Below are 17843 nucleotides of genomic sequence, written 5' to 3'. Positions count from 1 at the left end.
GTGCCATATTGGCTGATGTACATCATGGCATCCTGAGTCTTCTCATGCATGTATCTAGGTGGAGCTGTGAAGGATGAAGACAAAATAACTAATCAGCCCACATTGTGACCGTTTGCATCTCCTTTGGCATTGATGGTGTCCCAGAGATGAGCATACTGTTCACACGCAGGCGGTTTTGATTCAGTTGAATGTAAAGAAGGCGCTCACTCTCAATGTTGGCATACTCATCGACAACATACTGGTGAAAGAGGTTAGCGCACCGTAATATGTGGTTTCCTCCTCTATCCATGATCACGAAGGAATAGAAGTTTTTTTAGAGGAGACACTTTTGTGAGGATGTATTTGTCCTGCAGCTTTGTAATTGGAGGAATCTTGACGTGGTACCCATCTTGGCCTTGTGACAGGAAAATGTGTTATTGTAGGGCATCGTTTGCTCTGTTAGTGTCAGGAAATTGTACGATGGTGTTTTCTTGGTATGGAAGAACAATGTCTCACTCACAATGTTCCTCACCCATTGTAAGAAAGCAAGGTCAACAATATTTGGGGCATTGAACCTCCCTGCGTGCTCCCCGCTTTGGTGGACAGTAATGGTGCAGTAAAGCAAAATTTAAATGGGTGATGTTCCCACGAATGTAACAAAACGATAGACGAAATACAATGGGCTGTAGCTAAGAAAGTCCAACGTATTTAGCAGTATAACATATTAATCAGCATCGCAGTACTATGTATCAGTAAATAGCGTGACGTGAGCAATCGAAACAATAGATATGCATTGAAGAAATAAGCTGAAATAAGTGTACATTAAAGAGCAGCAATACGCACAGGTAAGTTGAGAAGCAGGCTACAGTCTAGATTATAGACTGCCAGTACGCCGACTCAATGACATAAGCATTGCTATAGTCCACATAAAAAGCTGGCAATATGGTCATCAGCTGAAAAAGCAGGATACAGTCGACATGAGATGTTTTCTTGTTCATGTTTTTGTTTTTTTGTTTGTTGCGGTTGCACCCGATTCAAGAGCCGAATGGCTCACAGGGCTATACCTAATAAATGAACTTGAATGAAAGGCTGGCAGTACACTGAGTGAGGTAAAGAAGCAGGCAACAGATTATAGACTGGCATACACTCATAATGGGCAAAAGCAAAATTAGCAGTGTAGATAATAGAGTGCCAGTGCACTGACGTTAATTATCAGCAGGCAGCAGGCCACAGCACAGACTGGCAATACACCATCGCAGCGTCATAAAAACACACCTAAAAAAGGAAATATTTAGCAACTTCATAGTGACATATTCGTTTTCTGTACACAAACATTACTATTGTAATAATTGGCAACTTACTAGTTTCATAATAGTAGACAATGAACCTGAGTTCTAAGTGAAAGATTAAATAAAATTGTACTTTACATTGCCGTGGTGAGGCCTAGTCCCGTGCAGAGCCCGCGGCCTCACCTAGATTGCCCAGCCAGAGGAGGTGACACATTGCCAGGCTGGGGGCTGGGCCGCTTTCCCCACCCGCGCTGCAATAATGCTAAGTAAGCGCTATAATATTAATATCTACGGACTTTATATCAGTAACTGCACACATTGGGGTGGGGGGGAGAGGACATAAGACTGTGAAGAAGGAACCTCAGCATTGTGTGTATATGTTTTAGCGATCGTGTGTGCGTTGGTCGGGGCAACTCCTGACAGTGTTTCCCGCATGCGCAATTGCGTGCTTTGTCCCGCGGCAGGCGGGAAAAATAAATAAATAAAGGGAATCGCCAAAAAACGTAGTTTTAACTATTTTTATTGTGAGTGACGGGAAAACGGCATATCGCTTGCCCACCGCGGGGCTTACGGCATACTGCCTGGCAACATTTTTTTGACATGAACCGCACCGTTTGAGAGCGAAATCCCTCGCAAGCGCGTGTGCGCAGACAGATGGACAGACAAAAAATGACATTTAGAGATAAGATATTAGTTGCTGCGCTTTGTTCAGGTTGATTAAATTCGTATTGCAGGATACATTTATTTTTCTCCTTCCCTTGTGTTGCTCGACTTTGGAATCATTCCCATTGTTGCTTGATGCACGCTCTTATGACCTTCCTATCTTCCGAAATAATATTTATTCGTCACGATGCTACAATTTCCGATGACCAAGTCACCCAGAATGCTCCTGGTTATCGTCAGATCTAGTAAGCTAAGCAGTGTTGAGCCTGGATAGTGCTTGAATGGGCGACCACCATACACCCCAGGTTGTTGTCGGCTGCTGCGGAGATATGTGTATTGAGAGGCAACATCCAGTGTAGAGGCCGACTGAAATTCGGTTTAGGTTTCGGTGCCGAAACTTGGCAAATGGGCTCTTTCGGCATACTTTCGGTTTCGGCCGAAAGTCAATTTTTTACTTTAGGTCTGGTTTCGGTTTCAGCCGAAACTGATATTGACTTTTGGTCGTCATTCATCAACCGAAGATCTATTTTTTAGAATATAACGCTAGTGCTACGTCTATCACTCTGCCTATCGGCCGGTCAGTCGGCGCTAGGCAATCCTATGCGATAGGCTGCAAACACACACACGTCAGCAGCAGCAGCAGCTTGGGAGCGAGGTTACAGCCGCAACCATGGTCCGCTAATGTATATACGACCGGTCAACAGATGGCAGCCTTTCTGGCTGAATGCGGAAAAACTGTTGTTTCTTAACTACAACATTCGTTTGTTTGGATACAATTACTAAGTTAGTAACACCTAAAGATTTTATATTTAGCAACTCTTACTGCAGGCTCTGAATGATTCGTTCTAGATATCTTTTTAATTAAAGTAGCATTGCATCATGACATATTTCATAAATCTTGTATTCGGTAACTTCGGTTATATACCTTTCTGTTTCGGTCTCGGCCGAAAGTGTAGTTAAACTTTCGGTTTCGGCTTCGGTTTCGGCCGAAAGTATTTTTTTTACTTTCGGTCTGGTTTCGGCTCTGGTTTCGGCTTTGGCCGAAACCAGAAAATCAGTTTCGGTCGGCCTCTAATCCAGTGCTGTAGTTTTTAAGCTCACGTTTATGCTGCCCAAGTATGGTCAAATAATCCAAAGGCTTGCACGCCATTGGGGACACACGTGTTATAATTAGTGGTTTGAAATGCTGGTTGCTTTGTATTATAGATATGTAGGTGTGTGCTCAGCAAATATGATTAACAAAAACGAATGAGCTGCACTTTACAGATGACCATTACATGATTTAACATAAAGCAATATATAAATTCTTCGTGTTGAATTAATACATTTGAACTTTTTTTAGTTATTGTTTTTAGTACCACTACACCTGCTGCACAAACTATGGTTCATTACCACATTTGTCGACGATAGAGCCTTGGGTGAAAGTTTGGACAACATTTTTTTAAAGGAAGTATTCTCTGTGCTGCGATATAAAATGATTATACGTTTTAAGAATCTGTTACACTAAAGTTATCGCGACTGGTTGTGAAAGGTCACAAATCATAAATCGCTTCCCCGGCTCCCATGTGAATCTACCAAATGTGGGTATTGGATATGTTTAGTAGGCATTCGTCACGTTATATTTATCACCATCATCCTCAGCCATTAGACAATCCACTGCTGGATGAAGGCCATATCGTGTGGTCTTGCGATGTGACAATCCATCTCACCCCTGCACATGAGCTAATCTCTTCATGCCACCTCTGTGGTGGGAATCTTCTCTCTGGCTTGTTCGCTCCTCTTGGTTGCCACCCATTGGTCATCATCCCTTCGTGTTATGTGTCCTGCCCAAGCCCACTTACGTTTCTTAACAGTAAATATACTGCCACAAATGTTTGTTTCTTGATCCATGCCCATGTCTTTCTGTCTCAGTGTATTTCCAAGCATGCATGCATGCGCCCATGCTTCACTGCTTGTTCCACACCTGTCCTGCACCTCCGATTATCACGGTCGGCTACGTACAGTCCGAAACAAGTTCAATACACATACGTACACTTTGTCAGTGTTGCAAGCTCTGGTCACACCCAGTTGAACTTCCTTAATGTTCATCTCTACTTGTCCTGAACTCAAGTTATTATCTGAGTCTATGTCCGTTTAATCTAGCTCCACTTTCATAGTGTTTTGAACAAGTGGGAATTTGTACAGAATAAGCTTTCTAGTGTAAACACGGCTTATATTTTGTTTGTGGAGTCTCACGGAGGCACGGCTCCACCGATCCTTTGTTCCTCCCATGCAGGAGCCACTACCGCACAAAAAGTCCGTTGCAGAATCATACATTTCCAAACAAAACTCGCGAACATTTGAACGAAGAGAGGCTGGTGGCTTTGCCAGTATGCACTATGTATCACACATTACAGCATTTACAATATCAAAGGGGTCCCACTGGCCGGGAGGAACATTGTGATCTCTTGACCTTTCTTTTGATGACTTTCCCAAGCTCAGAATCCACCGCCTTTTTGAACCTCAGTAAATTAAGTTGGCACCACAAGCCTTCGACTTTCCTGAAGACTCTGTGACCAAGGACAGGGAGCTCTGTGCAATAGTTTGGAGGAATGTGGGTATTTATCGCTGAAAATATGCCACATTTGATCCTGATTGCGCTATCGCCGTCATGTCATTAGATGAAGTACTCATTTGGGTCTCTTGCCAACCAGTGCAACCCTTCAAGTTAGAGGTTTACAAAGGAAATGAATATCACAGAGCTACCTCTGAGATCCCTTCAAGTGACCTCTGGTTGACACCTTAGAGCACCTGCTCTCTAATATTTGTCATGTAACATTCAAACAAATATTATACATCTCTAGATCTATAATTTAGCCAAATTAAACACAGAACCAAATTTGGAATGATGCTTTTTTTGGTGGAGCCATTGATGACCAGGCTGCAACTCATTTCACATGAGAAACTGGTTTAATCACAGGCGATTGCTTGGATTTAAACCCAGAGTCTCAGCGTTGCCAGCTCAGCATTCTGACGTCTGAGTCACCCCACCAACCTCAGGAAAAGCAATGTTGTACAATATGACGTGAAGTTTTGATATCCAGTCAAGAGCTTTGGGAGATGCAGATTAAACATCGGAGGTTTAATCCAGGGAGTGAGTTCAGCGGATAAGTGTCGACTGGATATTTTATTGCTTGAAGTACATCACCGCAGCAGAATGGTGGATTGTGAATGTGGCTACATTCGTTGTCTGTTGGCAATGGCAAATAATCCCGAGCCCTGTGTCGGTGCAGGATATGTATGCCCGATATATTGTAACACACAATCAGTTTGTGTTTATCTTACATTGGCAATGGGTCGATTGGCCTAAAACATATCAAAGCTTGGTTTTAAGTGACTATAATTTACCCTCGTTTGAGTTGTACAATTAAGCCAGACTTAAATTCCCTATGCATAAATTAAGCATCTACATTTGTATGCATATTTTTCATGATAATAAAGTGTACTGTAAACAAGGTGAAGTGTTTTTTTCCGAGAACCACAGGTTTGATATTGACGGATTTGATGTACTTTGTTCTCTTTCAGATTGGATTCTGGGACTGCATTAATTCCACGCTGCCTGGTGAGTTTTTTCTGGGAAAAAAAATATCATTCATACATACGCAGCTATCCAAGACGGAAATTAATTTCATCCGATGCCCCTGAAAGCACTCAAAGTAGTTCAGCTATTCTATTTTACATTTCACTCTACGTGATGAGAGCTTATTCAGGAAATGAATCTGGCAATTTTTAAGAGATTGTCAAACAACAAGACAGAACAACCTAAAAACACATCGCAGAGCCGGCTATACAGCATCACCGTGAAAACCTAACGCAGTAGTAATTCACACTTCTCTCTATTTCCCCCCCACCCTCACAGCTACAGAATACAAGCTCTGTCTCATGAAATATAAACTTCAAATTAACGTAACATTGTTAATTTTACACCTGTCAGCCCCCGGATTTCACAAACCAACGGACAGGTCGCTCAGGGTGGACGCGTGAGCGCGAGACCCGCAACGGAGACGACGCGCTCATGCACAGTTCACACACCAAGAGCAGGGCTTAGGCAAAGCAGATGGGCAGGCAAAACTTCAAGTGCATGACTCTACCCTGTGGGAATTAGCCATTGCGGTGGTTTATTTGTTGCCCAGTGTTTGTGACAGGATGTTACGTTTTGTGAAGCCAATAATCCGGAGGGATCAGCCTCTTACAGTCTGGTGCTGCCACAGACGTTACTGTGGGTGAGCGGCAGCTAATGCCTCCACATTTCAGGGCCATTCGAAGTTGTAATTCAAGTTGCAGGAGCAGCACTTAGATGTGACAAGCCACTGCAGTAATTGTAAACCACTCCTAGATTCTCCGACTAGGTGGTTGCTGTGTTAATGTCTCTGATCGTGTCCGCGAGCACAAGTCAGATTTGAAACACGGCAAAATTGAGTCTTCCGCCGTTACCGATCATTGCTACAACGCGGTGGGCTCTCATGATATTGTTTTTTCCGAGACTAAGGTGCTCTGCAAACCCTCTGGCTACCATCAAAGGTTTGTACACGAAGCCATTCAGATATACAAACACAGACATAATTTCAACCGTGATGATGGGTACAAACTTAGTAATCATTGGAAAGATGTTATCAACCATGCAAAAAAGATCTATATACACATATTTGGACCATCTTATCTGACAGGCACTATTTTACTTTACCGAGTGTTAACATCCCCAGCGTTTAACAGTACTCTCTTTATTGTCAGCCAACACTGGTATAAACATGGGTATTTTCGTTTCTTTTCTATCATGTGCATCCACAGTGACTTGCGCACAAACACGTCCACGTCGAGGGTGCCCACGAGTACTTCGTGCCTTCTTTTAGCCCCGACCCCCCCTCCCGATACCTTCCATTCATTGGCTACCACATTCTGATAAGCTCCTCCCCCCCTCTCCTCCCCCCTTAACTTGTATTTAAGAGCTTGCATCTTGAATCCCGGTCTCACTTGATGCAGCAAATCTGGCTGTGACGGTCCCACCTGATGACGGAGACTTGTGTTGCCTCCGAAACGTCGTGATTTCATTGTTTTATTTTATTAATTTTAATTTCATTTTTTACTTACGTGACTTTACCGAAATAACTAAGAGTATGAATCCTTGCAGTCACGAAAGCTTCAAATCTGGATCATATATTTGGCGAAACTTTCCTTAATAATAAGTTAAATGTTTGATTTTTTCGTGTGCTTATGGATTTTCTAAGCATCGTAAAAACAATATTGTACATGAATGCTAAATTGAATTGGTCTGACTTAAAAAAAAATGGAATGCACGCAGCTGCCAGCAATAAGCCGAAGCCACGGAAAGGAAGCAGAATTAGTTGCACATTATTTCTTTCAAAAGGATGCCTTTTTAAAAAATGGACCCCTCCCTCCATCCATCCCTCCCTCCCTCCCCAAACCTCTACAGAAAAATCTCGACCAATTTTTTTTTATTTAGAACCCAAAAACTGTCATTCAAGAAAAGAGTTCCATTCCTTGTATGCAGTACGCGAATGGGAATAATGAGAGCGTGCCCTCCTCGCGGCGCACGGGGCCAATTGGCGTGCATTGGTCACGCCGCGGCGTGCCACACAATCCCGTCGTCTCCTGCCGCCCGCTCCTGGCTGCCAGCCCCCCCCGGCCCCGCACAAAGGGGAACAAATTGCAGTGGTTGGGTGGGAGCTGCGATGGGGCGTGCGGGGGAGTGAGCGACGGCTGTGGGCGAGAATGTTTTGAGGCCTGGAGCAAGGGGGGCAGTAGGGGGTGTGGGTGTGGGTTCACGGTGATAGTAGAGGAGAGGTGGGGGGGGGGGGGAGACTGGGGAACTCAGGGAATGAGGTGAGAGTTGGCGTGGTGGTGGGGGTTGAGAGGACTATGGGGGTCGGTGTTAAAGGATTCGCTGGGCTGGATTGAGTCTTTTGAAGATTTCTGCAGGCCGCTGAGTGGACCCACAGAGGGCTTCTCAAGGCTAGTCGGACCCCTGTCATATTCCCGTGGGCTTGTGTGTGTGTGTGCCCGCTGCTGTTCTATAATTAAACAGGAGTCCAGAGGCATGTGTTGACAGCCAAACCTTGTGGCATTCGGCATTGAGAACAGGCGATGATAACAAAACGCCGGCTGAGGAAATCTCAAGCGGTGACGCTGTTAAAAAAAAAGTTTTGGGGCTTGACCTTTTGTTTTTAAAACATCTCTTGGCGCAAATTATTATCTTGTACAAGGCTTTGTGTACGTTTATTTATTTATTTGGATAACTTAGAAGGAAGGTTACTACGAACAGTAGCCGTGATGTTGCAAAGAGATGCATTCCTTAAATAAAAGGCAATTGGTTTCAAAAGATCTTGAACGTTGTTTTTTTTCTGGGAACAAAACACGAAGAGAATCAAATTAGAACGCATTGTTGAAGACAGTGCCGTGCTGATTGTGCACACAGATAAAAATCTTCTGTCGGCGCTGTTCCTCGCAGAACACAGCGAGCAGTCACGGGACGTGATGTGTTGCTGCTGCTGTCTGCTGTTCTGGCTCTTGGGCAGACAATGTGTGTTGAACTTCTTTTCTCACCGGACGCTTGGCTACGTACGATGCGAATGAAGTCCAACACACATACGTACAGACCACTGCTCTAATTGTGGGGTCAGGCAAAGGTTTGGAGCATGACGGGAATGTGTGTGCTCCCACCCCTGGGTGTGAGGTGGGGGGGGGGGACCCTGGTGTCAAGAGTTGCTGATGTTAAATTCTTAATTCTCCTCTCTCCTGGGTGCTTTTAGCTTTCCACTGCTTTCAACCGCTTGTCTCTGTTTTTTTGTGAGATGATGTTTAACCTAGCAAAATAATAGTTTTGGATTCCATCAAACGTAAGAGTATATATATAATACACAAAACATGCACTGTTTTGGTTTTTACTTGAATATAATCGGGTTGACTGGTACTGTCGGCATATTTTGAATGAGCTGTTTTTGTTTCTGTGAATTAGAAAGGTGGCTGGTGATTTTGTTCTGGCTTTGGCTTAAATCTGTGTGGCCTGTACAGAGCCTCTTTCCAGGCATTGTACAATATTCCTCGGGGATTCGTGGAGAAAGCTGTTGAGGATGAACGCGGCAGATGCCTGTTGCGTTTGGGCCCTCTCTGTCAGGGGCACTTCCCCCTTTTGTAGGCCTTGCTCTTCTTTGCATAAAAAAAGGATATGAGAACTGGAGAGAGGCTTGTTGTGGACCAGCATTATGAAGCTTGTTTTTTAATACGTCTCAGAGAAATTCTATGAGTCTGAAAAACAACTACTGTACAGTGTTTATTCAGAACGCTCCGCAACATGAGACACAACCTCCTCAATGTATCAAGGACCAGGACTGTTAGGCGCCGTTTTTTCATGGCACTTCCATCCGTCTGGAACACTGTACCGTTCCACATTCGCAGTATTAAATTTATACCGAATTTTACAAGACACTTAAAGGCCCCATATTTTTTGCCAGGCTTTCACGTGACACTCAGCTTGGTTCCATGCCTCAGAGCCATGGGCAGTTATATCCGCATAATTATGTGCACGTTAGAAATTGCATTATTATTGTTTATACGCATATTTATAGATTTGGTTGAGTGTCTGCTCTGAGAGTTATTTTCATAAAACATGTCACTGCCGATAAACCTGGGCTCCAATAAAAATTGTAATTCATGGAACAATGTTGTTATAACTATGGTTATCATTGATCCTAGGTCTGATTGTTGATGACCTATTAATTGACGAGAACATTTTTTTGAAAGCCTAAAAAAATTCATCATCTGAAACATTACAGTTTTTTTTTTATAAATGCACAATTAGTTCAATTTATAAGGAAGGAATTATCTTAAAGTAGTTCCAAGGCTAAAAGCACATGGTACATATGCACCAGTAAGTGTGAAGAAAGATCTGGATATCTGCTACAGGCCATATGAATGAAATTAGATAAAGGAGGCATCCTTGCTGGCGCTCTGTGCTCTTCCACCCACTCGCTTACACTGACTGAATTTCCAATGGTCGATTTTTTTAATAGTGACTCTTTTGAGAAACCGTTACGAGGAGGCTGCATCAACACTTCATTAAAAGGCTGTTGACCTCGCTGCCAGGCTCCTGTGCTTGAGAGGTGGAGAGCACAAACTTGAAAGTGGCTCGATATCGAGGACCCGTCGATGGTGGCTCGAATTTGCGCAGTTTTTTGCACAGCGCGGGCAGCGACTGTGTTTTTTGTAAAACTTAGGAGAGTTGCAGGATGTGTTGGGGATAGCTTATTGATAAGAGCACTGAGCCGCACTGCTAAGATCCTGAGTAATATTGGGGTCTCAAGTGTTGTGAGCTTATCGTCTCAGCCTGGTCACCGAAGATTGCACGCAAAAAAATCCATTACAGTAATATTAGTTTTTTCACTTAATTTTGCTCAATTCGAGTTTTGAGAAGAACTTAAAATTGGGTTGACTGCCATGACAAATATTTCTATGGAGTAGGATATGGGGAAAAGTGTGTCCCCAATTGTACGTATGAAAAAGGGTCGTTTGAATGGGATTCAGAAATAATTTCGTGAAGTCATTTTCTGCAGGCCATTCCATAACACACAGGTCTACACTGTGCCTATGACAAGACGCCAACATCACATTCTGAATAAAATTGTGAAAAACATACAAATGTATGCGAAGTTTCAGCTCGGTTATCTTCGAGATTAATTGGGAGCTATGGAGCTGAGCAGGTCCCTATTAATTAACAATGTATGTAAGTGTACAGGAAATCTATGATTGTATGAGTTGTTTAGCCAGAAAATCAGTTTTAGTGCATCCCCTGCCTCTGGTGGGTATTACATTTTAATATCATTTTTTTAATGAGACCAGATTGCCTGCTGCGTGCTAGCGGTTGGTTATCCTTTCCTGAAAAGCGAGGCTGAGCAAGAAGCGTGCGCATATAAACAATATTTGTTTTGGTTCGTTGGTGTTCATAGAGGAAGCGTGATTGTAAAGTTTCCCACGCGTTCCACGCACACACAACGGCCACCTTGAAGTTTTACAATTAATCTGGCTTGAAGAGTCATAATAAATATTGAGAAGTCATTTACTCCCAATCTTGCGTCTCATTCTCCGCTTGCTTACCGCATTCTGTGATGCTTTTTTGGAGATTTTGTTGTAACAAAGGAAAAGTGTTTTTTGAGGCCTCTCCGACAGCAAGCAAAGCAGCGCCTGTAATCCCTCCTGAGTGCCCTACAGGAAATGTTCAGAGGAAACAAGCTTACGGCACTGCGCAAGCAAGCCTACGACAAAAGTAGTGGCCTCACGGACCTGAGCTGACTCTCAAAAGCTGTGAATGAGTTCAGTTTAACAAAAAAAAACTGCCAAGGCCGTGCACAAACAAATATGTGCGCGCGGGTTGGGGGGGGGGGCTTACTTGGGTGCGGCTGTTGCTCCTTCTCCGCCTAATTGCGTCCTTGCGTCTTTCAACAAAAACATCTTTTGAAAACAAAGTTATGACTGCAGAGTTGTTCCTCTGTAAAAAAAAACCACGCTAACAGCTACTTCTCTCCTGGAAAATATTAAAGAAACAACAAGAGTATTAATCTTATCAAGCCAATCCATTACCGATCATGCTGTCACATAAATGAGTATTTATTGTTGTTCCTATTTTTAACAAACATCGTAGTAAAGCGTGCAATAAAACAACGTATTATTACACAATTACAATATATAGTTGTGTAATAATTAGTTTTTTTCAGACCCGATAAGTACGTAAATTTATGAAGCGTTGCGCGTGAATTATGAAGATCGTCACAGTTGCTTCACTGTGGTTCGACGAGGGTTACGTCGTCTAAAGGACCCAGTTCGCGAGAGCCTTGGGGGTTCTCTGAGCGCCGTGAGCGGCCGTGACGCTTATCATGAATAGGGAATGAACATTGACGCAAACTGTTCTGAGACGTAAAAGTGGCGGACAAACAAAGTTGGGTGTTTTCTTGGCGATAAGTGAATTATTAGGACATCGTTACGATTTGGGTAATCAAATTAGTATTGTAACATTAACGTGCGTTATCTATTTTGCAAGTGCGTATGTAGTCTTGATGTCGTTCATCAATGTTTATTTAATGCGTGCACTTCCAGCTTCCTCTTAAAAATGATGCTTTTCTACAAATCACTCAACTCCAGCCTTTTTGCCCTGAAACATATACATATAAACATATAGATGTATAAACCATTGGTATATGTTCAGAAGGATTGTGGTGCGTGAATGAGCAGTTTGTAAGCATGTGGTTGGTAAAAAGAGGTTTAGACAACTATTAAATTGAGTCTCTGACAAAGATGTGATTTGAAATCTTCAAACACAGCCAGAGGCAGCAATTCCATAACAGCTGTGTGTCGTATAACCAGTGTTAACCTTCCTCAAGTATGGGAATAAAGTACAATAATTGCCTCATTACAAAGTTCATTTGTTGATATTCACTTTTTCATTATCCTACATAGTTGTGTGAAATAAATATTTTTTTCTCTGACCATAGAAGCATGTGACTTTAAGAAAATTGGTGGATAAAATCTGCACAATGTCACTCTTGCGAATGAAAGTACTGCAGTATTGTATTTCTAGTGGCACTTTCTGCTAACCTAATTGCTCTGAGAAAATAAAACGTTGGCTTATTTAGTTAAGCATAGCTAGGAGTAATAACATAACACACATGTCTTCTTCGCCATGCCAGAAATGTTTATAGGAGACAAAAACATATTATTTTGCAACATCATAAAAAAAACATCTTTTACTATCTGTAGCGGGTTTGACCCAATTTAAACGAAATAACTACTTTCTGCATCAGAAACAGAAGTTTGTTAAATGGAACAAACAACATTTGTAACGTTTTAAATAGATGATCACTGCACGTGCAGGCATGCAAAATTAAACTATTATCCAAAGCCATCTCAGAAATGTCCCAGGATATTTACACAGCTGTGAAGTGGACTGAATTCCAGTAGCAGTGAGAGCACGGCTAACACTGGCGATAACAAAAAGATAATGGCTGAAAGCTTGCCACAAAGGGCCTTTTTGCATTAGTGGGGTAGGAAAACTAAACAGTGGATGCCGCATGCTTTTTCCAAGGTGTGGCTGGCTTCGTGTCTTTATCATCAAGCCAACTGTCTCGCCGTTGGGGAAAACTGTCTCGAGGTTTATTCTCATGTAGTCACAATACTGCAACATTCTTCATTGACCGGCCATTCGATGCAGTGCGCAGGAGTGCCATCCTGGCATGGCACATTTCCATTCTCATACGGTCTCGTGGGGTGGGAAAGGCACCAGAAATACTATACACTCAGACGGGAGGGTGACACAACAGCATATGTTATTCATGTACATTAATAAAACATGCTGGTGGAATATGGCGCTCCAGTGAGCATCATATGTATACTGCCAAAGGAGCACGCTGGTGCTTAGTGCTAGAGCACCGCCACAGCCAGGCTGCATGACATTTTGCACGGCTGAGCCAGTAGTGGGGTCAATAGCCACCCCTGACTCTACTTCCACCTTCATGTTCCACCCTGTGTCTGCACGTGGCCCTAGTATTTAATTCCCCTCCTGCCCATGTACTTATCCCGTCAGGTTGACTTGCTATTCTAGCAGCTGGGTATAATGATGTGGGGAGAACTGGCTGTATTTCGCTGTGGAAAACGTTCAGCAGAGCGATGACATGTTAAAATAAAGCTCCGTGTCATTTCCACAGTCAAATACCCGGTGCTTGATGGGTATAATTCCCATTCCAAAGTCAAGAGATGAATTGGTCATTTTGTGAGAGATTATAGCTCACTTTAGATTACACTTTTCAGGATTTTATTTTTGTAACCAGGCCACAACTGTCAAAAACTGAAATATTCTTTGGACTTCCTACATCACAAAACACGATTCGGTTTAGGTCTGCCTTGGTGGAGTTTTACTGAAGATTGTGTCATAGGAACTGAGTTTACTACTCATACAACAACAGCCGCCATTTTCCACAACGTTGTGTGACATCAACACAGTGATTGTGCCAGGCTAGGTGCACTTAGAGGTTACTCAAACTATTGATGCCTTGGTGCCAGGAGGTCATGGGACAGAGCCAGTTGTTATTGGTCAATTAACAGAGGCGACTGGCAGATGCACAATCTCGTATTCTCCATTGTGCCACCCTGCTTTCTACTAATTTTGCGAGTGTCATTCCTTTGTCTTCCATTATTGGCGGAGGGTGGCTACTTCTAACTTCCCAGCAGCTTCCTTCATGAAACTTCACCACACTGGGCAATATTAACCCTCTATTAAATCCCCTGGTCAAATCCCATTTTGGAGAGCCGGGGGACTCAACCCAACCATTGGCGGAGCCAGTGGGGGGGGGAGGGGGGGCACATGCCCCCCCAATGATCCAATCGAAATCCCGAATTTCGATCGGATCATATTGGGGTTTATTAGTAATAAATCGGCATTTTGCGAGCCCCACTGCCACTGTGTAGCATATTAGTACATGGCAGGGACTCTATGAGATGATAGGACAATTGTCTGAGTCCATAATTGGCAATAAGTAACGGCAAATCAGTTATAAGTGACTCATATTATTGTGCACAGTTGTGTATACAGTACACGACTTCCCTGAAGGCATACCTTCAGCGAGCGCGATGCCGATCACACGCGGTTCGAATTCGACCCTCATCGATGGCTGCGCCATCGCCGCACATGCGTCGAATAAATAGCAAGGGACAAGTCCTTACTTACTTACAACTCCTCTATCATTTTTCATTGCTAGAGGGGTTGCCCCCCTACCTGAAAATCCTGGCTCCACCATTGAACCCAACCCTCAGGGGGCCTCCAGAAACAACAGAAATTTACTACAGCTGGCCACATGGAATGTCAAGATGCTTTGTGTGGAGGAGAGGCTGCGATTCCTCTCTGCAGAGCTGGACCAATACTGCCTGGACTTCGATAGAACACCGAAAATCCGGTGTACTGGTCCTGGCTGATGTCACCATGAGGGTGAACAGTCGTCTACTTGGGCAAGATAATACCAGACAGTAGGGAAAGGTTCTTGTTATGATTAAAATAATAAATTGGATGTGTGAGCATGGTTGCGAGGGAGGTGTAGTATGCTCTGAAGCTATTGTGGGTTGCCTACCCATCGACAGGAGATGAGGAATTGTGGTGGTGGCCTATGCCCCTATTGAATATAAACATTCGTGTAGATTCGGAAGCCTTCTGTGACCTTCTCTGCCTTGTGTTGGTTACAGCTCCATTTTATTGGGTGACTTTAATGCAGGAGTGGGTCATGGCACTAGAAATTAGGTGGGAGTGATTCTAAAGCATGGGTCAGATCAGGTGGCATGATTATTTTGCTGACCAGTCTCTAAGGTGTTTTTTCCTTGGGATACCCTTATTTGTGCATCTGGTGCTCTCAGTGTGCAAAAGTCACGTGTAAAAGCATTCGCTCAATAAATAAACTGTGAGCAGCAGGCGCATTTTCTTATGAATATGTTTATGTGCTTACTTGTAGAATAGACATTATTTGTCTCAAGACAAGATCTGGATGTTTTTTCCCCACCAAAGAAGAAGGCAATTGGCATCAATTTAAGAAGGTAATGCAACTCTGACAGTAATGGAGTAAAAATAAATCTAATGGAATTATCTTGACCAAATGGATTTGCACAAGTTTGAACCAGTGCATCCCCACAGCCTGTGAATGGCTGCATATCCATCCACCTCATCATGTATGTATGTGTAGGGACAGTGCGGAGAAAGAGAGGTAGTGTGTGTGTGGAGACAGTGCAGGTGCAGGGAAAGTGCGTGGCCAAGTGGTCACGAGGGATAATTACAGGAGGGAGCCATCGGGGAAGTTCGGAATTGGCCGAGACAATTTGAGAAAGGGGGCGTGGCCGGGTGCGGAGCGAGGCCACGCCGGGGGGATATAAGGTGGCGGACGAGGGAGCTCGGGGATGCCGAGGGATCGGGATGGGTTGTCTCCACGGCGTCATTGTTTTCGGGCCGTCACTGTCTTTGCGTCGTCGCTACTTGGGTGCTGTCCTAGCCCAAGTGTTTTATCCTAGCCCAAGTATCTGTTGTTATCCTAGCCCAAGTATTTGTATGTTAATCCTAGCCCAAATATCTGTAGGATACGAGACTACGTTTTCTGCACGACGCGCCTTAATAAATAATATTTTATTAAGGCGATAAAGAAGTTGTCCGAGAGTCATTACATATGTATGTTGAACTTCAATTGCACCGTACGTAGCCAATTGTGCTGCTAGTCGGAGGTGTGAAATGGAGTACTGTAATTCATTTACGGTATTGAGTTCTCACCTTGGTCCATAATCTCTTTTGAGTTGATAAAATGAGGGCTGTTTTGTAGGAAATCTTGTGTAAAGATCAACCCTCCCCATAGTAATGTGGAATGTACACCGCTGGCTCACAGGCGCTAATGGAGAAGTGCGCCATCCCATGCTTGTGTGAGTAAGTATAGTTTTTTAGCAAGATATTTAATGAAATATAACACAAATAATAATAATCACCATCACAATTGTTTACCCAAGAAAGCATCACTGAGATTCAACGCTCTTTCCCAGAAGGTGTCCTGCATTTAGATGTTTGACCAATTCCATTCATGCATCTCTGGTAGACACTCATCCAAGCATTAACCACGATCATACTTGCTGAGCTTCTGAGATTCATTCAACAATATAGGGAGCATTCAGGGTGATTTGGTGGTATACCAAGTCACAGTAACACTTATGTATGTATGTGGGACTTCTTTCGCACCGTACATAGCCAAATGTGCTAATCGGAGGTGCAGGGGAAGGACAACAAGAATATCAGCTGTAGGGATAAATGAAAGCTGGAGGGAGTGTGTTTTTAGGACTGGAAGGATAGAGTTTTTCGGGGCTGGATAGCTGTGTGTGAATCGACAGCTGTCAAGGGTTGAGTGTCGATAGCCACAATCGCTGCCGATTAGACAGACGAGCGATGGGCCGGCGTGTAGTGAGGTGCTGCGTGCTGGCACCATGCCATCTTCGTGACATTTTCCACTCTCCTTGGGCATGCCGGTGGGATACTGCCATGGTATAATGGTTAGCGCTCTGGATTTGAAATCGAGGGCACCGGTCCGTTGTGTCGGCAAGGGAGTCGAAACAATGGGCGAGTTGCTTAGGTCCCCCCCCCCCCCTTCCGAGCTCTGTCCACCCGGCAGTATAAATGGGTACACCACAATCAGTTAATTTGGCATGTCGAGTGTGGTGGAGGAAAGTGTGGGTGCTCCTGCCTCTTACAAGAGGCCTGGCCAGTGTGCAAGAGTAGGCCAAATACCATCTAGGGGCTCACTGGAGTTCCATTTAGTGCAGCCCCTTCTGACAGCAGCGGCGTGAGCACATTTATCTCTGCCTTTTGGGATGTGGAGCTCATATGTGCTTCGTCACAAACGTTGATACTGGTGTGCTCCTAAGATGTGAGGCTTGAGGCGTGATTTACACACCCCGAGGAATGCACCCCGCAGCCTCAAAGGGCTTACAGGGATTTGATTGTGGCCTGGGTTTGGTTACACAGAACTCACCATTTCACTCCTTGTAAAAAGCTAAAAAAGGTATGCACGGTGGTATAGATTTACAAATAAATACTACATTTAAGCAGCAGCACTTTGAGTTGTGGTCGCAGTCTGGCTTTGCTCAGGGTTGACCTCGGGGAAATGACCTTTACTACAGTTTCTTATGAACACACGTGCCTTGTCATGGTATGCATGCCAAAATGATCTCTTGCCTTCATGTTTCCTCGCACTTTTGTGTCGACATTTGAAAGCCCACTTCCATATGCTAATGCATTTGCTACCTAACACACTGATACCAGTGTTTCTAAAATATAGCCACCTATAATGTAATTGGTTG

General features: G+C 43.7%; 1 protein-coding gene across 1 annotated transcript in view; it reads left to right on the top strand.

Moving 5' to 3' along the window:
• RECK (reversion inducing cysteine rich protein with kazal motifs) overlaps positions 1–17843 on the top strand; it is a 115615-nt gene that overhangs the window by 36215 nt on the left and 61557 nt on the right. Inside the window, exon 5 of the mRNA XM_061555681.1 lies at positions 5496–5532. Coding sequence (XP_061411665.1) covers positions 5496–5532 — 37 coding nt within the window. The remainder of the gene's footprint in view (positions 1–5495; positions 5533–17843) is intronic.

This window comes from Lethenteron reissneri, chromosome 21 (assembly GCF_015708825.2).
Source record: "Lethenteron reissneri isolate LAM-NWPU_2019-01 chromosome 21, ASM1570882v1, whole genome shotgun sequence".
Lineage (NCBI taxonomy): Eukaryota > Metazoa > Chordata > Hyperoartia > Petromyzontiformes > Petromyzontidae > Lethenteron > Lethenteron reissneri.
The sequence above is the reverse complement of the archived record's forward strand: the minus strand, read 5'-3'. Positions and strand labels throughout refer to the sequence as shown.